At 39.6% G+C, this 26,929-nt stretch overlaps 2 protein-coding genes across 6 annotated transcripts; one reads left to right on the plus strand and one right to left on the minus strand.

Moving 5' to 3' along the window:
• Positions 1–11,740: 11,740 nt before the first annotated feature.
• On the plus strand, positions 11,741–15,310 carry LOC121984708 (protein EARLY-RESPONSIVE TO DEHYDRATION 7, chloroplastic-like). Its single transcript, XM_042537803.1, has 4 exons — positions 11,741–12,901; positions 13,236–13,402; positions 14,410–14,494; positions 14,939–15,310. The coding sequence occupies exons 1-4, from the start codon at positions 11,979–11,981 to the stop codon at positions 15,126–15,128; spliced, it is 1,365 nt and encodes a 454-aa protein (XP_042393737.1). The 5' UTR covers positions 11,741–11,978; the 3' UTR covers positions 15,129–15,310.
• A 75-nt stretch (positions 15,311–15,385) lies between these two features.
• On the minus strand, positions 15,386–26,730 carry LOC121984707. 5 transcript variants are annotated; one of them, XM_042537802.1, is made up of 9 exons: positions 26,400–26,730; positions 26,242–26,329; positions 24,565–24,690; positions 24,428–24,471; positions 22,466–22,764; positions 19,735–22,012; positions 18,685–18,789; positions 18,406–18,580; positions 15,386–15,826 (listed from the first exon to the last, which is right to left on the minus strand). In XM_042537802.1, the coding sequence occupies exons 3-9, from the start codon at positions 24,676–24,678 to the stop codon at positions 15,629–15,631; spliced, it is 3,213 nt and encodes a 1,070-aa protein (XP_042393736.1). In that variant the 5' UTR covers positions 24,679–24,690; positions 26,242–26,329; positions 26,400–26,730; the 3' UTR covers positions 15,386–15,628. The 5 variants fall into 5 exon arrangements, with proteins under 5 accessions (XP_042393736.1, XP_042393731.1, XP_042393732.1 ...); XM_042537797.1 differs by having other exon boundaries at positions 19,735–22,764; XM_042537798.1 differs by having other exon boundaries at positions 19,735–22,764; positions 26,157–26,329.
• Positions 26,731–26,929: the final 199 nt, after the last annotated feature.

Raw genomic sequence — 26,929 nt, forward strand, 5'->3', positions numbered from 1 at the left:
CTCATTCTCTGGACCGGATGTGGAAAGTCCTGGTGAGTGAAGTCAGGCAGACGGGAAAGTCCTAGTGAGTGAAGCCAGGCAGACGGGAAAGTCCTGGTGAGTGAAGCCAGGCAGTTGTGAAAACCCTAGTGAGTGAAGCTAGGTGAAAGTCCTGGTGAGTGAAGCCGGGCAAGGGAAAATCCAGATGGATCAAGGGTGATCGGACATCTGGTGTTGAGAAGGTCAAGTAGGTCAAGGGAGTGACCGGATACTTGACACGAAGAGAAAAGTCCAAGTGGGTCAAAGGGATTGACCGGACACTTGGTAGGGAGTCTTAGCAGGTCAAGGGAGTGACCAGATGCTAAGCATGAGATACCAATAGGTCAAGGTTGACCGGATATTGGTTTGGAAGGCTTGAGACTTGATTTGGGCAAAAAACCAAGCTCTGGATCGATCAGTGGATCGATCCAGTGATACGCTGGGTATCTGGATCGGTCTGGTGACCGATCAGTGACCAAACAGTAGCCTACTGAGTGTTATCTGATCGGTCTGTAGACCGATCAGGAAACAACGATCAGAAGGCAAAAAGCTCGGGAGAAAAGGAAGGGGATCGGTCCCTGGACCGATCAGGATGAAGCTGGACCGATCAGGAGCATGCCTGATCGGTCCAGGAGCTCTGTGGACCGATCAGGCTGAAGCCTGATCGGTCCAGGTCCTAGCCGTTGCGTAGCAACGGCTAGTTTCTGCTGTGTCTTCTTCACAGGTTATAAAAGGAGTTCAAGGGTTTCTACAGTGCCTTCTTCTTCCTCCTTGTTCCTGGTTGCTGCTACTATTTCTCTAGAGCTTTGTTGAGCTCTCATTGTGCTGAAGCTTCGGGTGAGCTTTCATGCTGGTTTTCTAGCGATTCTAGGAGCCGTGAAGCTGCTACTTCATCAACAAATTCCGACGAGAAGGCAAGCAAGTGTTGTTCACATTTCTTCTAGTCTTGTTCTTTTGTTCTATTTTGTTGTACTCCTTATTGCTGTTGCAAAGGATTTGTGGTGAGGTTTCTCCACCCAGAAGGAGTTTTCATTAGCCGGTTCTCCGGGGTTTCATCCACCGACGGATTGATAGGCTTCGTCCACCTTACGGACACGCCGAGGAGTAGGAGCATCATCTCCGAACCTCGTTACATCGGGTTGTTTGAGGTTTGTCTTTCTCATTTTCGTTTCTATTGTTTATTTCCGCTGCGCTAACCTAATTCGTAGGAAGAAACGAACGATTTGGGGTCGGCTATTCACACCCCCCCTCTCTAGCCGCGACCATCGGTCCTAACATTCCTAAGCTCCTGCACACTTAGACACAAGGGTTAGACAACGCAGGACCTAACTTAACTTGTTTGATCACATCAAAACACCTTAGGGTTCCAACACCCAGTAGGAAAATTATCATGTCGACGCATCTGTAGTCATGGAACCCATGTTCTACACTATAGAGGATCATGATGCATTAATCATGTTGGCGCAATTATACCATAAAAAGAAGTTTCGATAATTGATAATTGTTTAAGTTTAGGTTAATATGTTGGATGTATCATGAGTTGCAAGTTTGCAAGACAAGAGAAGTCCAAAAAGGCCGAGAACCAAATTCTTAGCGAGAGAAGGCCTTGTAGGTCAGAAGATTGAATACAAAGCAAGAGAAGTCCAAGGAGGTTGGGGACCAAATCCTTAGCAGGAGAAGCCCTTGCAGGTCGGAAGATCGGATGTAAGACAAAAGATGTCTATGGAGGTTGAGGATCAGATGCTTGGCAACGATAAAACCCAAGTAGATCACGAGATTGGATGTTGGGTAGTTGAAGACTCGGAGATGAGGAACCTCTAGGCACAAAGTCCAGAGAATAGGAGGTTCGTCTGACATCAGGTACTTGGTATCAATACAGATGTAATAAATGGGACAGTGTGCCAATCGATTTGCTAAAACCCTTAATCACCAAAGGGAGTCTTAAGCGATTAAGCAATCCCTTAAGAAACCTTTTGTTCGAAACAGAAGATTTCCAAATCAGTTGTTGTAATCAATTTGGATATCATAAATGATTGGAACAATTGCTTACGGAACCTTCTGTTTGAAATAGAATGTTTCCAAACGATTGTTGTAATCAATTTGGAGACCATAAACAATTAGAACAATCACTTACGGAACCTTCTATTCAAAATAGAAGGTTCCCAAATTGATTAGGGTAAGCAATTACCCTAAGCTTAAGTGATTAGGGTAACTGATTTGGAGAAATCACATTCGAGCAAAAGCGCACCAAATCTATTACTTTAATCGCTTAAGGCCTGTAAGCGATTGAGCTCTTTTTCTAAATCGTTTAAGATTCAAATAAATGAATCTCTGTCGTCGATTTGGGGTAAGTGACCGTTCAATAGATAAATCAAAGATTCTTAAGCGATCAAAAGAAAAATCTTAAGCGATTACCAGTCACAAAAAAATAAGAAAAATGACTTATTTCCAAAGGGTTTAAGAAGGGTTTCAAACATGATTGAAGACACTTTTTTACACTATTTCATTGTTCACAAGTGCTCAAGTTCAAGTGCTCAATCTCTCATCCTTGCTACAACCTCAAGCTACTCAAAGAAGGAGAAGTTGTACAAAACTGTAATCTCTTCTCTTCTTCTTCCTTGTGATTTATTTCATTTGAGAGAGAGAGAGAGAGAGAGCTGTAAACTATGTAAGGTATCTCCACCTTCGATGTTGTTCTGAGAATGAGAAGTTTCATAGTTGTGGTCATGGTGGGGATCCTTGTATTAGTCACTTCAAGGAGGTGGATACCAAGTAAACACAAGGAGTTAGCATTGCTTCCAAGTTTTCGCTGTGCAATCAAGAAGATCAATAAATTGAATCAACCTATTCCCCCCCCCCCCCCCCCCCCATCTAGCTCAATCGGTCCTAAAAAGTGGTATTAAAGGTGGGTGGATTTTGAGGACTCACATCCAAGAAAGCACAAGTTTAGAGCTACAAGATGTCATTGAAAGAGGAACACAACACTTCTCGACCACCATTCTTCAAAGGCAATAACTTTGCTTACTGAAAAGCTGCATGGAGCACTATCTCATGATGAAAATTGACATATGGTTCTCAATCACGGAAGGATTCATACTACTAATCGAGGATGGAAAAATACTTCAATCCTCAAGATGGACTGTTGAACAAAAAATGAAGGCTTAAGTTAATGCCAAGGCGATCATGACTCTTCAATGTGGATTGAGTTTAAAACAACTCAATAAGATTGGACATTTTAAGAGTGCCAAAGATTTATGGGACAAGCTCATTGAGCTAAATGTAGGCACCAAGGATTTAAGAATTGCGAAGAGAGGTCTTCTAATAAACCAACCGCAGAATTTCACAATGAAGGATAAAGAAACGGTAAGTTCATTACATAGGAGATTCAAGGAACTCTTAAATGATCTCCATTCAGTTGGAGAAAGTATAGAGAATCGAGATCTCATAAGGTATGTACTAAAATTCTTCCTAAGGAATTCATTATAATCATCAATGGTGGATGCCTATAAGGTTTCAAGGGACTTGTCAATGGTAAAGTTAGATGAATTATTTTTGTGAACTTGAATTATTTTTCACTTTATTGGTCTAGGTCAAATCAATTACTAATCAATTGTTGGTGGTGTATTCATGCATCATTCATCATATCATTTGCATTGTTGGTGCCTTCACATTCCAAATCAGTTAGGAGAACATATAGAAATGTTGCTGCTGATGAGGGGCCTTCTTATTCTCCTCAACCTCAGCTGCCTATAGATTCTAGATTTCCAAATACATCCTTGTAACATAAGTTCAATACACATAAATTCAAACTCATTCACGCTTGGTCCACTGATCTTATTCTTTTATGATCATTGTTCCAATGTATTACGCGTCATACGTCATTATCAGTTGGAAAAACTCTTGTACCTTGAGTGCGATATCCATGAGGATTTGTCGTCTCAATTTTATAACAATTTATACCCTTATGGTGAAGAAAACCACTATCGAACCCACATTGCCAAAATACATTTTGGACTTTTCTCCCTTCATTATTCAGATATTTCTGGAGTGTCGGTCATCCACCGACGTGTTAATATTCTATATATCCCACTTGGCCTGAGTTTCTATCCCCACCATTTGAGCATGTCTCTCTTGACTCCATGCATCAACATTTCTATTCACAACCATTTCCTAATGGACCTATAGTTTCCATCACTACATTTTTTGCTATGGAGATCTCTCCAGTTGACTATGCCTTGTATAAGGTCATAGTCAACTGTATTTTACCCATGCACACTAGGGTCCTAACATCCATTAGACTCATACATATGTTCATGTTATATGCCCTTAGCCAGTCCCTCAACGTCAACATCGCACTAAACATATTATAGTGCATCATCCACTTCACTCGGCTAGTCCACGGGACAATTCACATGCCCTTTGGTCATGTCATTACCAAGTGGCTGGTGTATGTGGGAATCGATGTGTCACGTGGTCGCCAATTTTCGATAACGCATAAGTATTTGAGGATCTCCGAACACTCCTTCTCCTTGGCTCACATTATGTCCAAGGACAGTCATCTTCATTAGGGTGTGCATCGGCAAAGGCAACAGACAGCACGACCTGCAAAAGCTTATGCTAAGGTGGAGGCTAGGTCTGGCACATTTGAGTCCGAGGATGATGTCTAGGCTCAGCTCCTTCAGTTTGAGGAGACTATGGAAACTCAGTTTGAGGAGTAACGGGTGGAGCGTGATCTAGAGATGACACAGATCTATGGGTAGCTTGCTACTCTTATACAGGGCCAGGCTGTCACACAGACAAGTTTTGCCGACATTTGATCATATATCACATCATTGCATGATATGGTCTGTTCCTGGATTGTCGGTCCACCAATTCGACCTCCTCCTCCGGCTAGTGGTGCCTCCGCTGTCGATGATGGTATTTCAAAAGCAGTTGTTTCTTCGATAGATGGTGGTGATTATGTAGTCGACGATGATGTTATGCAGTTTTTTGTATCTGGATGATAGGGACTATTGGATGTATGTGGTCTATTTGGATACGTTATTTTCTCTGTGACTGTTTCTATATATATTTTAGTTTTATCTATAGATTTTTAGTGGGAGAGTACCCTGGTGTTTCTTTCTTGGTTGATTGCATGTGCTTAAAGAGAGTGCCCTTATTGTGTTTATGCTTCTTGCATTTGTTTAGGGTGGGTACCCATTTCTTGTTTTCCTTGTAGAGATCTGGATTATATGCATATATTCCTTTGGGCATGTATGACTTAAGGGGGAGCTTCGCTTCTTTCTTTTATTTTTCTTCCCTTGTGTATCTATTTTTTGATATTTGCCAAAGGGAGAGAAAATATTATATTTAAGTTTCATGAAACATATTATTTATATTATGCTGGAAATTAGTCTAAATTTAAATAGATTGTCAAACATAAAAAATGAGGAGATTGTTGATGCAATCATGTCCTAAATAAGAAGCTTTGATGATTGGCAATTGTTTAAGTTTAGACTAAAATGTTGGATCTAACATGAGTTGTAAGTGTGCCTGACAAGAGAAGTTCAAGAAGATCGAAGATCGGATTCTTGGTAAGAGAAACCCTTGCAGGTCAGAAGACCGGATGCAAAGCAAGAAAAATCCAAAAAAGGTCGGGGATAAGATCCTTGGCAAGAGAACCCCTTGCAGATCGGAAAACCATATATAAGACAAAAGAAGTCCAAGAAAGTCGAGAATTGGATTTTTGGCAATGGTAAAACCTGAGCAAATCGCGAGATCAGATGCTGGGTAGTTGAAGACCAGGAGATAAGGAACCTTCAAGCATAAAGTCTAGAGAACAGGAGGTTCGTCCTGCTTCAGGTACTTGGTATCGGTACAAATGTAGTAAATGGTACAGTTTGTCAATCGATTTGGCAAAACCCTTAATCTCTTAAGGGAGTATTAAGCGATTAAGCAATCGCTTAAGAAACCTTCTGTTCAAAATAGAAATTTTTCAAATTGATTGTTGTAATTAATTTGGATACCATAAGTGATTGGAGCAATCGCTTATGAAACCTTCTGTTCGAAGCAGAAGGTTTCCAAATCGATTATGTTGGGATTGTAAGATTACAAACATAGTCCCACATTGAAAACACATAAGATTGATCATGAGTTTATAAGAAAAAGATATCTCCATTGGTATGAAACCTTTTGGATATAATCCAATAGCAAAATCATGAGGACTTAGGTCTAAAGTAGACAATATCATACCATTATGGAGATATCTAAATCCCTTTTGATCCTAACAATTGGTATCGGAGTGAGGTCGCTCTTCATCGGACTAATCTCCTGAAGAAGCACGAGCCAGAACCATAATCCAAGATGAACCATGTGGGTGAAACCTTAAATAAAGTAGGGGAGTCCCTGAGGAAATCAATGTTAGGATCGATGATCGCGGCTAGAGAGGGGGGGTGTGAATAGCCGCCCCAAATCGTTCGTTTCTTTCTACAAATCAAGGTTAGCGCAGCGGAAATAACTAAATAGAAACGCAAAAAGGAAAGATCAAACCTCAAACTCGAACTCAACGATGTAACGAGGTTCGGAGATGAAACTCCTACTCCTCGGCGTGTCCGTAAGGTGGACGAAGCCTATCAATCCATCGGTGGATGAGTCCCCGGAAAATCGGCTAATAAGAACTCCTTCTGGGTGGAGAAACCTCACCACAAACTCTTGCAACAGCAAGATCAGAGTACTAGTACAAGAAGCACAGCAAGATACAAATATAAAGATGAATGTAACAACTCTTGCTTGCCTTCTCGTCGTCGACTGAAATCTGTAGATGAAGCACCAACTTCACAGAATCACATCAGCAGCTGAAACCAGTCAAAGAAGTCGAGGAAGCTCACGCGAAGCTTCTGAGCTCAGCAAAGCTCAAGAGCACAGCTTTCAGAAAAACAGCAGCTCAGTTTCCAGGAGGAAGAAGAAGGAAGAAGTAGAAGCAAGAAGAAGCTCTGCAGTGCCTCTCGATCCTTTTATAACCTCTGATATCCTGAGCCAACCTGCGAACCTGCAAGGTAAAAGACCAGAACACAGAAGCCCGAAATAGCCTAGCCGTTGAGTCACAACGGCTAGGCCTGGACCGATCAGGCTCCACCCTGATCGGTCCAGGGTGCTGCTGATCGGTCATGGGGACCGATCAGAGCTTCCTCTGATCGGTCCAGGGACCGATCAGCAGGCATGTCCCTTCCTTTTCTTGCCTTCTGATCGTTGTTTCCTGATCGGTCTGCAGACCGATCAGATAACACTCAGTAGGCTACTTTTTGGTTACTGATCGGTCACCAGATCGATCCAGATACCCAGTGTATCACTGGATCGATCCACTGATCGATCCAGAGCTTGATTTTTGCCCAAACCAAGTCTCAAACCTTCTCAATACCAGATGTCCGATCACCCTTGATCCATCTGGATTTTCCCTTGCCCGGCTTCACTCACCAGGACTTTCACCTAGCTTCACTCACTAGGGTTTTCACCTGGCTTCACTCACCAGGATTTCCAATCTGCCCGACTTCACTCACCAGGACTTTCCAACTGTCTGGCTTCACTCACCAGGACTTTCCCACTGCCTGGCTTCACTCACCAGGACTTTCACTTTCACCTAGCTTCACTCACTAGGGTTTTCACCTGGCTTCACTCACCAGGATTTTCACAACTGCCTGGCTTCACTCACCAAGACTTTCCCACTGTCTAGCTTCACTCACCAGGACTTTCCACATCCGGTCCAGAGAACGAGCTACCGAGCCCTCTCCGACTTCCATCCGGTCCATAGAACGAGCTCCCGAGCCCTCTCTGACCACAGTCCGGAGAACGAGCTACCGAGCCCTCTCCGACTTCCATCCGGTCCAGAGAACGAGCTCCCGAGCCCTCTCTGACCACAGTCCGGAGACCGAGCTACCGAGCCCTCTCTGACTTCCCATGTGCCAAGCTTCCATACTTGGACTTCTCCGTGCCAAGTCTCCATACTTGGACTTTTCCCGTGCCAAGCTCCCTGCTTGGACTTTTCACCATGCCAAACTCCCTGCTTGGACTTTTCCCATACCAAGCTCCCTGCTTGGACTTTTCCCGTGCCAAGCTCCCTGCTTGGACTTTTCTGAGTCAGGTCAACTCACCTCAGGTCAACCAGGTCAACCTTGACCACGGGTTGCACCCACAATCTCCCAAGCTTGTATCCTCGTAAAACATCAAGATACAACTTTTCTGTTCACGTCAAACATTGTCAAACATAACTCGTCAAACATCAAAACACAACTCGAGTCAAGTCAACTCGAGTCTGGTCAACCAGGTCAACCTTGACCTAAGGTTGCACCAACAATCAAGAGTGACTTGATGGTCGAGGAGAGACTCTGAGCAGGTCAAGAGTAACCCGATACTTGAGGGGGACCCTGTGGTCCTTTATTTGAGAGGAGGATTGTTGGGATTACAAGGTTGCAAACATAGTCCCATATTGAAAACACATGGGAAATATCATGAGTTTATAACAAAAAGATATCTTCATTAGTATGAGGCATTTTAGGTAGACCCCAATAGCAAAACCACGAGGGCTTAGACCCAAAGTGAGCAATATCATACCATTGTGAAGATATCTAAATTCCTTTTGATCCTAACAGATTGCTCTAATCGATTTGGAGATCATAAGTGACAAAATGGAAGGTTCCTAAATCGATTAGGATAAGTGATTACCCTAAGCTTAAGCGATTAGGGTAAGTGATTTTGAGAAGTCGCTTTCGAGCAAAAATGCACCAAATCGATTACTCTAATCGCTTAAGGCCTATAAGTGATTGAGCTCTTTTTCTGAATCGCTTAAGATTCAAATAAATAAATCTTCATCATCGATTTGGGGTAAGTGACTATTCAATGGATAAATCAGAGATTCTTAAGCGATAAAAAGCAACCTTAAGCGATTACCAATCATAAAATAACAAGAAAAATGACTCATTTCCAGAGGGTTTAAGAAGAGTTTCAAACATGATTGAAGACACTTTTTTCACAATTGTTCCATTGCTTACAAGTGCTCAAGTTCAAGTTCTCAAGCTTTCATCCTTGTTACATCCTCGAGCTACTCAAAGAAGGAGAAGCTATACCAAAACTGTAATCTCTTCTCTTCTTCTTCCTTGTGAGCTATTTCATTTGAGAGAGAGAGAGAGAACTATAAACTGTATAAGGTTTCTCCACCTTCGACGTTGTTCTGAGAATGAGAAATTTCATAGTGGATGTTATGACCATGGTGGGGATCCTTGGATTATTACCTCAAGGAGGTGGATACTAAGTAAATACAATGAGTTAGCATTGCTTCCAAGTTTCCATTGCACAATAAAGAAGATCAAGAAATTGAATCAAGCTATTTACCCCCCCCCCCCCCCACCCCGCTCTAGCTCAACCGGTCCTAACAAAATCACACATTATATTACCCATGTTGTTTCATGTGTTGTCATTACACATGCTATCTCAGCCCATGTGATATCCCACTTGCTATTGAGCAAGCTAAGGTAGTTGGGCTAAGGGTTTGGTATGCTAAGTCGAGGGGCATCGGGTCCATGGAGCTTAGCCGACTAGGAAAGAGTGTCAATTTGGTAAGGCTAAGCCAATTGGGCAAGAGTGTTGGTTCAGCGAGGCTTGAGCCGAATGGGCAAGAGTGTTTAGATTTGTGAAGTTGAGCCAACTGGGCAAGAGTGTTGGTTTGGTGAGGTTGAGCTGGCTATGCAAGAGTATCGGATCTATGGAGTTGAGTCGACTGAGTGAGAGTGTCGGTTCAGCAGAGCTGAGCTGATTGAGCAAGAATGTTGATTCAGTGAGGTTGAGTCAACTAGCTGAGATGTAGGAGGTTGAGCCGAGTGACTGAGATGAAGAAGTCAACTTTTGTCGGGAAGACTTCTTAAGAGAGATCAACGACTTGACTGGTCGAGTCAGCTCGATAGTTGACATGTCATGTGGTGTCTATGTTGACCAAGTTAAGGACCCGTTATGTGGACCCTTATTTACTTTCGTATCATAAGCATCCTCTCAAATTTAGTTGAAGGAGATGGGAATCTGACTGACTAGATTGTCGGTACCGAAGATCGGGGAAGTCTTCCACTATTAATGGAAATATGACTATTAGAAATAATATGAGCATATAAGACTTGGGCATGCCAACTCTACTCGGGGCAGAGAAGATGAAATGTCAATGACCATCTGGATAGGGGGAACGGAAGCTTGATCCTCGATTATGTCTAAGTCAAGATAGATTAATAAGTTGATTCGTGACTATATATGAGTCAGGAGACATTGACCCCTTAAAATGGCTATTGCTGATGGACATCGCTAGTCTGAGACGAGGGGGAATATAGGAGGTTGATTCGCGACTATGTCCGAGTCAGGAGAAATTGGACATTGAAAAAGACAATTGCTAATGGATGATGTTGGTCCGAAACCAACGGGAATATAAGGGCTCGATCCGCGACTATATCCAAGTCGGGAGAGATTGAACCCTAAAAAGAAAATTACTAATAGATATCGCTAGTTCGAGACCAGGGGGAATATAGTGTATGATCGTAAGCACATGAGAGAGAAGAGGACTAATCACTTGTGTTTTAAGATTTGTTTATTTTTCGAAACCTTTTAAAAATAGTGTGAGTGGCCAACAAAATAAAATAAACTAAGAAAGAAAGAGTAGAGATGAAAAATTGAAAGTAACACGATCGGTTTACTTGGTTCAGAACCTTCGGCGACTCTTACTCCAAGGCTCAGACCCTTTGGACTTATCGATGCAATCCACTAATATCCTTTACCAGTAAATTCTCGATAGAGTAATCGAGTACAAATAAAGAAATAGAAAAATGTAACAACCCTACACTTTTCTTAGTAATAAAGTAAATGACTTTTAAAATTAACGTTATCCAATACAATGTTGTCGAAGTGTGGAAGCTCAAGTGTTGACATTGGTCCGCCGACAACGTTCGAACGTAGATGAGTAGTAGAATAGCAACGACACGAGAACGTAAGATTAATGCTTTGAGTGCTGCCACTGACCTCCTTATAAACAGTGTTGGTGGCACCTCTAACAGCCCGAGGCCCCTCCAATAGTGCTTATTTGATCCGTAAATCAAAATCCATCAGTGAGTTTCGACTAAAATCTATTTATGGACCTAAACAAGTCTGATTTGACTCATTTTAGGTCATGTAGATTTTTGAGTCTGTAAGGTGTCCAACGATGCCCTCCATTACTTATTTGGACTTCTCCAGGTGTATTAAAATATTATTAAAACAATCGACATTAAATCTCAATGTGAGTATGATATAATTCCATATCAGGTCTAACGTTGTTATGATCTTCATGTATATTATAAATTTTGAAATGTTATAATTTTTTATTTAATTTGAATCATGAAATATATAATATATCAAATTGAAACTCATTCAAAGATATTTGATTTTTTATATGATGTATCCCGTAGATTAAACCAAGTTAAAAGTTCCGATCTCTTACAATTAAATTTATAATTATATCATCTGTAATTTGGTAGCGGCCAGAATGTGCATGAGAGGCATTAAATATGAGATGCTCTTTTAATTCTCACCATTATGCTTTCATTCTTCAAAAATCTATCCTTGAAAGTAAATAGAGCATCATAAATTTTCCAAAATTGGAAGCAAAATGATCGTCTCAACGGGCCGCCCACCCAAGTAAACGCGCATCGTTGCTTAGCCAGAATAAAATAACAAAAGCGAAGTCGCCGACTCCTGCGTTGTGGCTTCAGCGTCTAAATCGCCGCTCGAGAGTCGAGACATTCAAACAAGAGCCCGTTCCGTACCATCGCTCTCCTTCCCCATCTCGCTCTCCTTCCTTCCTCCACCTCCACGGCTCCACCATAAGACGCAACGCGTCACCTTCCTTCCCCTCTTTTCTTCGCTCCAAAGTCTCCGCCGGTGTTTATTTATTGCCACCTTACCGAAACGCCAAAGCAATGGATTCCCGGAAGCCCTCGCTTTACCCTCAACTCGTCGAATCCGATTCCCAACTCCACTCGCCTTCCTCCTCCAAGCCCTACCTTCCCACTCCCTCCCCTCCCCCCTCCGCCCCTCCCCTCTACCCTTCCGTCGACATGGCCGATACCGTCGAGAACCTCTTCCCCGACATCGCCCGCGACGACAACGACAACCACACCCCGCCTCCCGTCGAGGAAACCCTCATTCGCATCCCCGGCGCCATTCTCCACCTCATCGACCCCCAGCGGAGCGTCGAGCTTGGCGCCGGCGACTTCTCCCTCGTCCGCCTCCGCCAGGGAGAGAACACCCTCGCTGTCCTCGCCCGCGTCGGCGACGGTCTCGTCCAATGGCCGCTCGCTCGCGATGAGGCTGCCGTCAAACTCGACGATGCCCACTACTTCTTCTCCCTCCACGTGCCGCCGACCTCTGTCGGCGATCAAGAGGAGGACGGCGGCAGTGATCTCCTTAATTATGGCCTCACCTTCGCCTCTAAGGGGCAGGAGGGCCTCCTCATGAAACTCGATCGTCACCTCCAGGACTACAGCAGCTTTTCCGTGCAGAAGATTGATGTTAAGGGCAAGGATTTGCCTTCGGCGGATGTGCTGGATGGATCGGTGACCAAGGGGGTGACGGCGGCCGAGGGGATGGGGCCGAAAAAACAGATGCTGGAGGAACGATCGGCCGCGTACTGGACGACTCTCGCGCCGAACGTGGAGGAATATAGCAGCTCGGTCGCAAAGATGATCGCCAAGGGTTCCACGCAGCTCATCAAGGGCATCTTATGGTGCGGGGACGTGACGGTGGAACGGCTCAAGCGGGGAGAGGATCTTCTGAAGAGAAGAATAGAACCAGGTTCAAAGCCCGTAGAGATCAGCAAGGACGCCATGAAGAGGATGAAAAGGTTAGGTTTGCGGTGTCATTTTCCTTAGTATTTTAGTAAAATTTATCAATATATGCCCCTTTTAATTGATTTTCACCATATCAAACCCCAGTAATCAAAATTTATCCAATTCTTAATTTCTTCTTTAGTGGACTTAACCTCAAATGATAACAATTTTTAATGGACTTAATCCGAGGTTATGTTCCTTTTTTGTTCTAGATCCTAGGCTAAGGCTGTAGTACTTGTTCTTATGCTTTTCATACATTTCCCTTTCAGTAACCAATGGTATTTCACTACTGTAAACACAACTTTACCAGTTGTTTTTTCACTTAATGACATGTTCATTATCCTCCAGGGTGAAGAGGGTCACAAAAATGTCAGAGAAGGTAGCCACGGGAATTCTATCTGGAGTTGTGAAGGTTTCTGGTTTTTTCACAAGTTCTGTTGTGAATTCAAAAGTAGGCAAGAAATTCTTTGAATTTTTGCCCGGGGAAATCGTCCTTGCATCTTTAGATGGTTTTGGTATGATTTTATCTTTTTTTTACTTCTCTGTTTGCTTGCTTGATTTTCTAGCTCAGTATTAGTTAGTTTGTCCTGTAGCTCATAGTCAGAACTAATATTGGTTTGAGAATTTTGTTTTGTTGTTTATCATTGCCAAATAGGTTACAGTTTTGTTTCTTAACTTGATTTGTATTGTTGTATTCATTTGAACGCCATATTTATCATCAATGTTCTTTGTCTTTTATACTGTTCTTGCCAAAAGAGTTCCTTGCGCATCAATGTTGTTCATAGTATTGCCATGCAAGAAGATTGGATGCATTTTCCATTTACCTATGCATGCATCCTGTCGATCTATCTATCGATGGTGATTGGACTTCATAGTTATTTTTGCTTATTTTATATATAAGCTGAGCCTGGTCTGAAGTTTGATAGCAAGTTAGCAATCTTCTAACCTGTTGTCCTTATACTACGTTGATTTCTAGAAGAACTATTTGAATGATTCTTGCAGTGTCCCATCACTAGAATGCTAGAGGATGATATTTTTCTCTAATTAATAAAATAATTTTTATATTAACTAAACTATTTTCCAATTAATCAGATTAGAGGAAACTACAGTATGATTAGGTGTTCCTATCGATGTCATTGCAGCAGTAGGTTTCACTTTGATCTATAGCAAATACCAGCGGAACAACACAGTTTATATGAACAGTGGGCAAGATTCTCATCACCCAGTCAGATATTGAATGGTTAACTTTGGTAGTGTCTCTTTAATTTTAGCACTCTATTAAATATCAAAATCTAAGAGAATGTAAAGATACTTTAAGTTCTACAGAATTACAATCCTATTGTATTTTTCTCAAGTTAATTATTTGCTATTATTATTTGTAATGCTTTGCAGTTTTGTAGATGTGTTATCAAGCATTTACAACTAGAGCCTAAATTTGAAATTATAAGCTTCCTCCTTGCCTCGATGCCTATGTTGGTTCTAACAGAATTTACTTATTTTGTCCTGGGATTTATGTCAACAGGAAAAATTTGCGATGCAGTTGAAGTGGCTGGCAAGAATGTCTTCCAAACATCTTCAGTTGTAACAACTGGACTTGTGTCACACAGGTATTTATATATTTATGATTGAATAGCTTTCTTAATTTTCAATTTACTATATTATCATCTGTCTTGTAGTTCATTTGTAGTTTGTACGGGGCACATGCCCAAGCAAAAAGGATAAATTCAAGTAGACTAAAAACCCTATCAACATCATCTTAGGAAGACCATAGTTATTATCACCGCAGATTAAGGCATTACTCATGATTTTTGCACTCCTAAATGTCTGCTCATCCTCTATAATTGCCTATTGTAGATTCCTCTTTGATCACTGACTGATCACTTGAGAAAGAAAACCCTGATAATATTTAAACACATTGAACCACTTTATTTGTTTATAGAAGACTAATGGGGTAGAGCATCCTAGTTACAACATTTGCCTACTCCAAAATGTTGTTTTTTGTTCTTGTCATTTTATCTGATAAATTGATTCTTGGATTTTTTTTTTTTTAGGTACGGCGATCAAGCAGCTGAAATTACACATGATGGCCTTGGTGCTGCAGGGCATGCATTCGGTACTGCATGGGCAGTCTTCAAGATCCGGAAAGCACTTAATCCTAAGAGCGCCATGAAGCCATCAACCCTGGCCAAATCAGGCCTCAAGGCCGCCGCAAAAGAAGTGAAAGCTAGCAAAGGGAAATGACAATGGGCTATTCCTAGTTTGTTTTAGTAGGAAGACACCCTGCAATGGCACTTGGAGATCTTACCTTTCTTGGTCATGCTTTGAGTGGCTTGTTTTGTTCTTTTTTGATCTTCTGTTTGGATGTTTGATGTAACTGATCCGCAGATGAATAATAACTACACAAACCTATGTTTTTTGGTTCATAGCTAATGCTAAAACAAGATTTACGTATCACGTGTCCATCCTTGTGTAGCATACTGTAAAGGTAAAGCATGTAGTAGTCAGCTCGACTCATCAAGTACGCTTTAGAACCAGCATAATGTAACATCTACTAGTTAAACTGTAACTAAAGGGCAATTCTTACTTTAGAGTAACAAACAAAAGCAAGCCAAGAACTTACTTTCCTTGTTTCACTTTGCGGTACTGCTCGAGTCGGATAAAAGAAGCAAAATTTACAAAAGAAAACATGTGTTGGCTTTCTCTACCATCGTTGCAGAACTATCGAAAACTATCTGGAACCTCTACCAACTCCGTGATACAAAGAAGTCATAGTCTGGGTGGCGGTTCACAGACCTACGACCGCCTTTTGCTACTACTGCTCTTGACATTGTAGATGCAGTTTTCTTCAGCGTCCTCAATCTCTCTTTTATCAAATCTGAGATACAGAGACTAGATCGAACATTTGGGCTCATGTCCCTTGGTTCAAACCAGTTCTCACCCTGCAATCAGACAATGCATCACCACCAGTTAGAAGATTTGCGGAAGGATACACCAAAAAAAAACGTGGAATTGCATCAATGGAGATACACCATGACTGATCAGAACAAAGTTAAACAATTATTAAAACGCTATCGAAAAAAATGACCAAAGATAACAGCTACTAGCCACAGTTCTGAATTGTGCCAATATGAGTCACTATTGAAGCGTTGCCGAAAAGCAGAGGATGAATTGTGTTGAAACAGGAGAAAAAAAATGGAGATCCTCAAATGAGTGAAGCAATTTGCAAACGGGGGTTGAGAAATTCACTTGAATTGTTGTTTTTATATGATAAAATTGATCATGAAAGTATGAAAAACTTCAATGCATTTGAAGCAAAAACAATATAATAAAATGAACATTGAGACAGTAGTTACAAGTGCTCATCATGACAAATGATCATACCAAATGGAGCTGCAAGGACCCCAGTTAATATGTGTAAATACGAGTCTTTGGCTGATGACCTCACTTCCATAACATATTATTGCCAAAAGATATGTCAATCAATTATATTAAAACCAGGAGAATTAAGAATAAGTGTAAATGATACATGAGGACAAGGGGAATGAGCTTAAGATGAATTTGGCACTATTTAGCTAAGATGAAGCAGCATTTGCGTCTACAATTAGTTGCTTCCAGGAGAAGCTCCTGAAGCAGCATTTTGTGTCTCCTTATGTCTTAGTTCTTCACCAAAAAACTAATTACAGTACCAGCAGCAAACCCCAAACTTACATCTTCGGCAACAAATATACTTTCCTCTGCCAACAAGTTTTCTCATTTTCCTATTTCTCCAACAACCCATGTCAAGGACATCATACAACCTTTTTGTCATCTCTTCGTTTGTGGTTATAGTCCTCCAATGATAGCCACAGACCCCTTAATATCTGTAATCACAATTGCCCTCTCCCACCTTCCCTGATGCCATTGTCATTGCCCTCTTCTCACACAGTTGTGTAACCATACAACAACCCTTTTTATGGCCCAACCATTGGTAGCAAGTAGTATGTTCTCAATAGTTCAAATGAATTTTGTTCTGGCAGAATGTTAATTATTGATTAATGTCCATTAGGCCAGCTTCCAGCGCAATCGGTTGAGTACCAACTGTGCAACTGAATGTTGGGCAGAAAGTTGTCGGTCAAGATCGTATCAGTTTGATTGAAGGTCATTTGTAGGTTATTTCATAGTTGTAATAATTTTTGTCTGTTTACATAGACCACGGAGTGGTTCTAATAATTTTTTGGCATCTTAGCAAGAACTTGGATCTTTCCATTTTAAGTTTACCTTGATGGCCCTTAGAACTTACCTTTTACCTTTAATTCAGTGAGGACTTGGACCTTTTTATTTAGAGAGACCTTTTAACAGCCCTTTGGCTCACCTCTTTCCTTCAGTTTGGAGAATTCAAGATATTACTTTCTATGTTTGCCTTTTATAGCATTCAAACTCATCTCTTTCCTAAAGCTCGTGATAATTTAGTACTTTTCCACTTAGGCCAGTCTTTTACAGCTGTTAGACTCAACTCTTTCCTTTAATTCGGTAAAATTTTAGAATCTTTCTATTCAGATTATGGTCCTTGCCCTCATCTCTTCTTTAAGTTCTTTAGGGTCTTTGTAAATTGAATAAAACATTAAAAAAAAATCAAATCCAGTACACTTCTGCAGCCCATTAATATTCAAGAACAAAAGAAATTTGCAAAATTTTGTAAGATGGTTTGAATTGTCTACAAAGATCAAGCTTCCTCTATGTATGAAACATCGATTGTAGCAACTTTAACTCCATTGTTCCTCTGATTCAAACCTTAGATTCCAATTCATACTTTGCATCTCACATTCTTTAGAACCTAAAAAAAAATATAGTTCTACTATGTGATTCTTGTCCACTTGCAATTTCAACTCAATCATGGTTATTCACATGCAAAATCTGTTTTAACATTTTGCTCAATTATTATAGTTTAGCAGTAAGCCAGTGCTATGTTGTTAACAGTTCGGATTAATTTAGTAAACGTTAATCTCTTAAGAGTTAATCGTTGCATTGTTTGTTTGGTGCCTGTATATTCATGTGGTAGATTATGTTGTTTTGCACCTCAGTAATACATATTCATAGTTTCTTTTGAACATTTATTTTGGTGTTTATGCATGATTTGTGAAAACTCCATTGTTGTTAGGCCTTCTGACTTTCCTAGTTTCCTTGCTTGATTTCTATGGAGTGGGTTCTGCTAAATAATCATAGTTGATTGTTATTTCTTGATCGAGGCATGTCGTATACTTCTGTTTTTCTTTTGGTCTGGCATCACTTTGGATCGCATGCAGAGCTAAATCTATCATTCAGGATCTGGTGGGGTGAGACACAACAATTCCTTGAACAAAGCTCCAATTAAGAAAAGTAGGTCAAACCATCAAAGCTTGAAGACTGATCATGAATCAATACAAACTAATGGCATACCACTCCAAAGTACACATAAAGAAATGACAGGTTCTCATTTCTCAATCAATAGACAAAAAAGTTGCACAATTTAAGGCCAAAATATAAACAAGATCAGATGTACCTTGTCATTATATGTCTGGAGACCTACAACTGGGGAGATTAGAGTACTAAAAGCATCATCAACACATTCTGGATCACTTCGACAAACAAAATTCCCCAGAGAGTGATATGTTAAAAAAGAAGCACGGAAATTTGCATCAGGTATACGATATATGGGGTACCATGCAACACAGTACCTAAAAAAGAAAAAAAAATGTCATTAGACTAACATATACTAACTAGCATGAAATTTCAGATGCCTTTGCAAATTTAGATGATGAAGTAGTAAATTTGGACAAACCAAGAAGCAGGATGAAGATCTTGCAGTTTAGTAGACTCCAGCTTTAATGGGTCTCCAAATATGCAACCATTAGATAAAGTACCCCAAGTCACCAGTTCTTTGATTCTGTGTTAGTTAAAGAATGACAATGAGTAAAAAGACTCATGCACATCAAGCTCATGTGCTTGGAAACTAAAATTAGGAACTGAAGAAACAGAATCTCCTACAAAGCCTACTGCCTATGGATATGGACAAACTGTATGATAGCTATAGTTAGATCCACACCAGAGGAATGTATATCTGTTAGTTTATACTAATATCTATGAGTTAGTTCATACTAATATCCATTGGCCAATGTTTTACTGATTTCAATAATCTGTTCTGACACAGTGGCCACTTGGCCCATGTTTTGCATGATTGCAGCATAACAAACACATTACTACAAAATTTAAGTTTGAAAATAGCCATACACCCATTATTGGAATTAATAGGCATGCTAAACAACAGGACACCGGCAGCCTAAAATAATTTAAAACTAGAAGGCAATTGATTATCAATTAGTTATCCAAAAATATCTTTGCAGTAAGTAAATGTTCCATATATTTTGATACATGCAATCAATAAGTCCTATCACATATCTTCCTTGAAGCCTTATGTTCTTAAAATATATGTGATGCATCTTGTTCACGAGTATAAAGTCATGTCTACATGCAAATCCAGACAAAGTTAAACAGGTACTGGTCCAATCCAACGATTTAATGTTTAAAACATATTTTAGAAAGATGACAAAAATGGTCACCTTAACACATCATTCTTCAATAAAATTAAGATCATGCAGTACAAAAACAGTGTCATGCCTAGTTAAAGTGCAGCATCATGTGACCTATCTTGTTCAAAGAAAAATAAATGTGTTCCAGGCTTGGGGGTTGTAAAGTTATCATATTTGAAGCATAATTCTGACCAAACATGTGATTGGTATCTACTCGGTTCACATTTTCAAGGGTGTAATAGAAAGGATAAAAGTATAACAAGATTGATTAGTTTAGGTGAAAAAAGAAGAAAATCACTAACTTCTCAAATAATGGCTGGCGCCTGGGAGGTTGGTCAGATTCAAAATATTCAAATATGAGTTCCTCCTGATCCTGAATTTTATCAGAAGATGACAACTCTGGTGAAGATACGTCAGCATTGTTACATGGTTTTGACAGCAACTTTGACAAGCTTGGAAGAGAAGCAAAAGAATGTGAAGAATTTCCTGTCTTATTCACTTGAGAATTTAGATCACAATTTTTGCTACTCCTAGACATTCTAAATAGTTGCACAGCAGAGAGATATGGCACAAAATAGGCTGTGAATTCCAAATGGCCATTCTGCAGCCTTCTAGAATTGCAAATTTCATGTGCCTTTACTTCCAACCCAAAGCAACCAGGTTCTTCATACCACTGCCAAATCTTCTTCAAGGAAATATTATAAGCATGGTGCCAGCATAAAGAGCCAATTAGTTGTTCTTTCTTGCAACTATTGCAAGTTCTGCCAGGTTCTGATTGTTTAATTACTGGTGAAGCAGAAAATAGAAATTTTTCAAAGTCAGCAACCGTACTACCAGCCATGAGTTGAGCATCTTCTACTGCAGTTTGTAATTTGCAGGCATCATTAACAGCTATTATTATCTTTTCTAAATCAGTTTCAAATCCAAGAGTTTTGTTGTCTGTAATCTCAGAATTTTGGCAATTGATTGCAGCACATGAATCAAGAACTTCAGTTGAATGATGGTAGCAACTCAAGTTGTTAGTTGATGCACTAGCTCTAGCATATGAGAACTCTGTAACCTTACCCAATGATGATGAACTATTTGATACTACATCATCCATTTCAACAACTTCACGGTAGATTTGATTATGAAGTTCCTTATTGTTGACTGAAATCTTTAAAAACTCTAAAGGGTTTATATCTGAAACAGTCGAATCTCTCCTCCCCACTGGGACCCACTTCTGCATTGTAGTTTTAGTGCTGTTCAAATTGTTTGATTCTTTGTGACTTCCAAAATCAAGCTTTCCAAATTCTTGGCCTTCAGTACTTCCAATAGAGTGACTTAATGTATCTCTAAAGAACATTTTGGTATCATTTCCAGAAATAGCTTCAATGTGCCCTGGAGCAAACTGATTTAACGTCGTTGGAATACAGCTAATTTCACTATGACAAACTCCATTACATGCATTTCCTGACTCTTTTTCATCCTCCAGACGAACATGTGTTTCCTTCTCTATTTCTGTCATACAACTATCTGTCAACTTAGATAAACTTCTTCCCAAAAATCTATTGTGAGGTGATTTTACTTCTGTATTATTTTGATTGTTAATATTTACAACTGGTGTATTCTGCAGGCCTTCTTTTGGCTGGAAATGATGCTTTTGGCCATTGGGCACATCAGTTTTACCAGTGTAAGTTCCACTCCAATGATTATGCTTTGCATGTTTAACAAATGTATTAGATTTGCTTTTTACATCATTAACAGAATTTCCAACTGCAGATTTAAAAAGTGTTTTACCTGTCTTAGACCCTCTAGGAACCACTTGGGTTGCCTCTATTGTAGAATTTGCATCTGGACAAGGGTATTTGTAGGTTATTCCACTTTGTTTTTGCTTGGGCTCAATAAATTTATTTCCTTTTGTTTTCATCTTATTATCCTTTGTTGAAACCTCTCTGTGAGGAGACGAAAAACTATCATTAGGTTTGGAGCAACCCTTTTCAAACTTTTGGACCTTCTGCCATATGGAGCAATAGTTATCTTTGCCCCCATGATTATGTATATTTGCATTACTGGATCTATTATCTCCACTCAAGCCACTATTGTCAATTGTTCTTCTAGATCTTCTACCTCGCTTCCCAGATACAACTACATGGAAGCCATTGCTGCTCCCAGCTTGGCTGCTGCAATCAGCTCTTTCAGTACTGCTATAAGCATCAAGGACATCATTTGACAAATCTGTGCTATTGCGATAACAATCCTTCGATATTTCAGCATCCAAATCACATAAACTTGCAGTTGTATCAGTCAAGGTGCCATGAGCAATCTCTCTGCAAGGTGAAACTATTTCACCCTCTGAAGAACTGGGTCCGATTTCCTCCTTGACAGGTAACTGCATTGCAGTGTCATCACTTGAGTTCTCATCAATGTCACTGTTCCAACATTCTAAAGTTTTATTAATGGGAATGTTCAAGGGATTACCATCGTGGATATTATTTTCTTTACAATGACCTTCTCTTGCGCTTCCATCAGTAGTTAATGGAAATACTGCAGCATCATCAGTAGTGCAGGATGAATTAACAGAAATGGTAGTGTCACGACCTGAATCGTCACCAGCAAATGTTTCAGGTGAAGGTATTGTTTCAGTATCAACCATCTCAGCACTGTTTGATGTACAGGAGGACAAATTTTGACAGTCTACAAATTCATTATTATTTTCACAATCATCCTTGTTTAGAATAATATCAGTACCCAACAATCTATGTGGTGTTGCTTCATCTGACAAGTTATTATCTGAGAGATTTTTTTCTGAAGAATAAACAGAGCTGGGGGTAGATGTTTCAGACGCAGAAGCCCTATAAATGTTTCCATTGCATTGAACACTAGACTCAATTGAACCCGTTCTAGAAGCAACTCGTTTATACTGCTTCCCCTTCTTTTTACTTTTTTTTCTTGAATTCCTTTTAACTTTCTTATCCACTTTTGGAAAGTCATTAACCATGAAACCTGAGCTAACTTCATTTGTGTTATCACAAATTGAAACAGAAGAATTACCTGATGTAAAACAGCAAGAAAGAGTACTTGAACTGGCTAGAGAACTAGACAAATTCTTTGTGCTTTTCCCTGAACTACTTGCTTCACTGGAAATATAAGTTGACCTTGAAAATTCTGTATTTGCAGTCTGGAGACCAACCATTAACAGTCCCGGAGACGATGGCCTGTGACCATCCATATTAGATGGTGAATGTAGATCAAATTTTTTCTGAACAGTAGTGTCTGGCAAAAAAGAAGGGAAATTTGATGACTTCCTAAACACATCAGCGTCGACAAAGAGGACTGTGAATAATGGTAACCTGACAAATAATGAAAGAGACACATCAGAGAATAGGAGGAAAATGTGAAAAAAGAGAATGCACAGTCCAGAATGGTCACTACAGAAGAAATAATGCCATTGTTTCTAGAATTTGTCTGTGAAGCCATATATCAGCATATGCATCTGGAATGCTTCACCATATCATATATGCTTAGATATACATCCCCAACTTAGCATTTCCATTGACTCACTCATACCGAACTAGATTATTTTTTAGGCGAACATAATCTCTGGGAACAAACCAAATATAAAAAGATGACTAACGTAGTTGATGTACTGTAACACAAATATAGAGAATCAACAGAACAATAAGGAAAGAACTCCATGGCTAAAAATAACAAATTGAGTGTTAAATGCTTTTAATGGGTAAGAATAACAATGAGTCATGCTTGACAGACCCTTTTGAAATGCGATTAGTGGCAACATTTTCACAATGTAATGAACTATCACAATGGGAAAAAAAAAAGAGTAGATCACGTTCACTTATACCTCACAGTGAAAATTAATGAATCATAACACACCTCTGAAGAAGAAAGTGATGAGTAATGGGATGATTAGGAACTCTATGATTATGATGAGTCATGAATATGACTTTTAAAGATTACAAATTTCAAATTCGAAGTTTTTTTTTTTTTGTATTATAAACCTATTCGCATTTTGTTATGATTACCTGGTAGCTGCAAGAAAAATAGATAGCTTATTTAAATTATATTTTCATAATATAATTAATGTTAATAATTTCTTAAAAGTAAGAATATATGTGACCACAGATTTCTAGGCATATTGCATATTCATTATGCAGGGATCCAAGGCATGTCACATGTAGATGCTTTTTCATTTTAACTGATGTTGTGGGATGTCACAAAAGTAGCTCTTTTGCAGGGTTTATCTAGAAGTAGTAAGTGACAAAATAATTTATCAACGATGGATGTTTGGTTTAGCCCACTCAACCCACTAAATCCAACTCGATAGAACATAGAATCCAATAGGCGAGGGATACAAAGTCATTCTTACTTTAATCCCACCTACAAAGTCATCCTCATTAGAGAAAACAAGTGTACCTATATACAAGTAGTATGTGGAGTGGGTCCACAGGTAATGTCTAACTGATGCATCATGAGCTAGACAAGAGAAATGTAAGAGAATGAAGACGAAACACGTGGAAGTTGAAAGTAGGAAGAGAAAAGAGGGGAAAAGGAAGAGTTCGGAGAAGAAGAGAGGAGAGAAAAGAGACACCTAGAAGAAAAATAATTCAATTCATTATATCATGTATGTATCTGAAAACCAATTCTAAAAAAAATCAATATCAATTGCACTTAAGCGTGATAAATATTTCCAATATATCCAATTACATGCCAGTATATATATCATTTTGAATAAAACGCAAGCATCAGAATTCCCTTTAGCTGTTATTATTAGGCATCAGCCTGCATCCTGACACCCATGAATATCAACACAAAGATAAAATGAATACTACTGTTATAAAATACATTTGAAATTTGAGGAAATAAAATAGCAAAGAACTTCTATAAAAAAAATTAGAAAATTCAAATAGGAACAAAACTCTTAACCAAAAAATAGTGACTACATCCTGAAAATTGCTAAGCTGTTAGAATAAATGGCCAAAAAGAAACAAAGAATACCTTAGTTCAGAACATGTTGGGGCAAATCTAACTGGTTGAAGGTCCTGAAGAAAAGCGTTTACACATTAGTAGAAATTTACTATACGAACACATAGCTTCAGATAATCAAATCTACGGATTCCAGAAAAGCCACTTACTTTTGGACATGTATGGCTATTGGTCCGATCTATTAATCTCCTTGATAACGTGTTGTTTCTCCCATAAGCAAACTTTTCAATAACACTGTTTCTCCTGCCATGTCCATACGGCATTGCCGGCTATGCCTATATATGTACAAAAAGAAAAAATAAACACACACTAACAAATCACATGGATCATATGATAATGTTGAGATTCAGTCGCAAATGCAACAAGAAAAGAGCACATTCAAGTAGCATAATTCTTTTGAAGAAAAAGAAAACATGCCACCTTACTATCTTTTATTGCTGTTGAAGCACAGTATCCAGTAAAACATAGTAATGAATTTCTATTTTAATTCATTGGCCTAATATTTTTTTCCTATTAAATAAAACACTGGAAGCACATAAAAGTTTCAATCAATAGAAAGATAGACAAGTTCATTGGGACATATCTGTGAAAAGCATTAACAAAAAGTGTCTTCAAGCACCAAAAGTCCAAAAAAAATACTTAATTTTCTGAAAAATTCTAACGACCCAATGCATATCCAATAAAATGTAAAACTTAAATGTCCAATGGACAGTTTATAATACATATGCCTTCTGTCTCAATGATATGATGACATATCATGTAAGTTAGAAGAAACAACCACAAAAAGGTATCCTGAAGAGTTAAAGATGTTAGCATGAGATTAGAGTTAGTTATTCAAGGAACTATCCTCAAAAAGGATAAGAGTGACTATGAATACAAAAAGAGGAAAACTTGAATCGGTTTTTAATGAGTAAAAAAAGGAGCTCTCCATTAAGATGAATCATAACAAGCAATCTCGATAGTTTCTACAAAGGGATTCTCTGAAAGAGCTAAATCATGTTCTCAGAAGCCTTATTGCCCGTCACATTTATTCCATATTAAATGGATGTGTCAACAAATAAGTGGGTAGAACCTAAGATTGGATGTTCTTCGAGCAAAATAAGGTCTGTGGAAGAAGGATGGGTATCTGCACAATCAAATTCAAATTCAATCCTAAGCACGTAGCTTCGCTACTTTAGATATAACATAAAATGGCAAAACTTGTCATCAGTCCACTGCAGATGAAACTCCCCTATAACTGTATCCAAGATGCCATCTTCCCAAATGTTGACTTATAGATTTGGCAAAGAAGACTAGATAGAAAGACAAAAAGAATTATCTTTTATGTCAAAACGTCAATTCAATTTGGAGAAGAAACATCAGACTCAATCGGCCTAACCACAACCTTACCCATAGCACCATAGTCAAAGGCAGTCCACAAATTGCACTCCCAGAAAAACGCCACAATAAATCGAAGGTTCTTCCATCAAGCAATCACTAGGAGGGGATATAAGTAAGCATATCGAATAATTGCGGTGAAAGCGCGGCGACAATATCCATGAACAACCTCACGGCAACCATTCGAACGAAAAACAAAGCGGCATGGCGTGCACAAACCACATCCAATCGCCGAAGAAAGACACGGAAAAGAGGAGAAAAAGAAGGAAAAGAGAAAAAAAAGACAGCCCCGGACGGGCTATACGACTTTACTAAGAACAGTAGCAACCGGAATCATCGAACCGCACATAGGAAAAGCATGTACCGAAATTAGCGCAGGGGAAAGCCGGAAGACGCGGCAGGATGACCCATACTAAACCACGACAAAAGCAAGAGAGCGAGGACGACACCTTGGAGCGCGAATCCGACAGGCCGCACCTCTCCTTCCCAAAGGCCGAGCTTTTGATGACTCCCTGCTCCTCCCTCCCTCCACCGTTGCTGCACTTCCGGCAACCGATAAGCAATCGGGAGATCGCTGACGATGTCAGAAGGAGCACGAAAAGCTTACCTTTTCCTTGAGCGATTAGCGCGGCTCCGTGATCGCCGGGCTCTGGATTCCCAGAAAGAACGACGAGGTAGAGGATGTTCTAAGAGAACGAATAGACGGCACAGGGGATCGCAGTGACCGACTACAATTACATTCTACCCACACTCTGCCTAGATTTTAGTTGGATAAACGTCGATGCCAATCGTGGCCCCGCCAAGACCAACGGCATGGTAATCCCGCGGGTAGGAATCTGCAGTATAAATAAAATTGGGAAAGGAAAGCACCATCCATGGGGAGATCGCCTTCTTGCTGGTGGCCGTGAATTAGGTCACGCCGATTCGATAATCTCATGCGGCCCCGATACAGTTAAAATATAGTATAAATATGAGAAAATTTGTGGGAAACAAAATTTTAGATATAGAAAAAAATTTTGTTTTCGCTTTTAGTAGGACATATTTACTTAATTATTTCTGATATTTTAAATATAAAAAATTTAAAAATAAATATAATTCCTCTCAAATTTAGTATATAAAATTAAAATCTAATATATT

The sequence above is a fragment of the Zingiber officinale genome, chromosome 5B (assembly GCF_018446385.1).
Source record: "Zingiber officinale cultivar Zhangliang chromosome 5B, Zo_v1.1, whole genome shotgun sequence".
NCBI lineage: Eukaryota > Viridiplantae > Streptophyta > Magnoliopsida > Zingiberales > Zingiberaceae > Zingiber > Zingiber officinale.

What these genes read in the sequence shown, in the direction of transcription:
- LOC121984708 (XM_042537803.1), top strand. Translation starts at nt 11,979, where the DNA reads ATGGATTCCCGGAAGCCCTCGCTTTACCCTCAACTCGTCGAATCCGAT. An exon ending in TGCATCTTTAGATGGTTTTG is followed by an intron (nt 13,403 to 14,409) that starts GTATGATTTTAT and finishes TTATGTCAACAG; the next exon opens with GAAAAATTTGCGATGCAGTT. An exon ending in ACTGGACTTGTGTCACACAG is followed by an intron (nt 14,495 to 14,938) that starts GTATTTATATAT and finishes TTTTTTTTTTAG; the next exon opens with GTACGGCGATCAAGCAGCTG.
- LOC121984707 (XM_042537797.1), bottom strand. Translation starts at nt 24,678, where the DNA reads ATGCCGTATGGACATGGCAGGAGAAACAGTGTTATTGAAAAGTTTGCT. An exon ending in ATAGCCATACATGTCCAAAA is followed by an intron (nt 24,472 to 24,564) that starts GTAAGTGGCTTT and finishes GCTTTTCTTCAG; the next exon opens with GACCTTCAACCAGTTAGATT. An exon ending in CGCCAGCCATTATTTGAGAA is followed by an intron (nt 18,790 to 19,734) that starts GTTAGTGATTTT and finishes TAACTAACACAG; the next exon opens with AATCAAAGAACTGGTGACTT.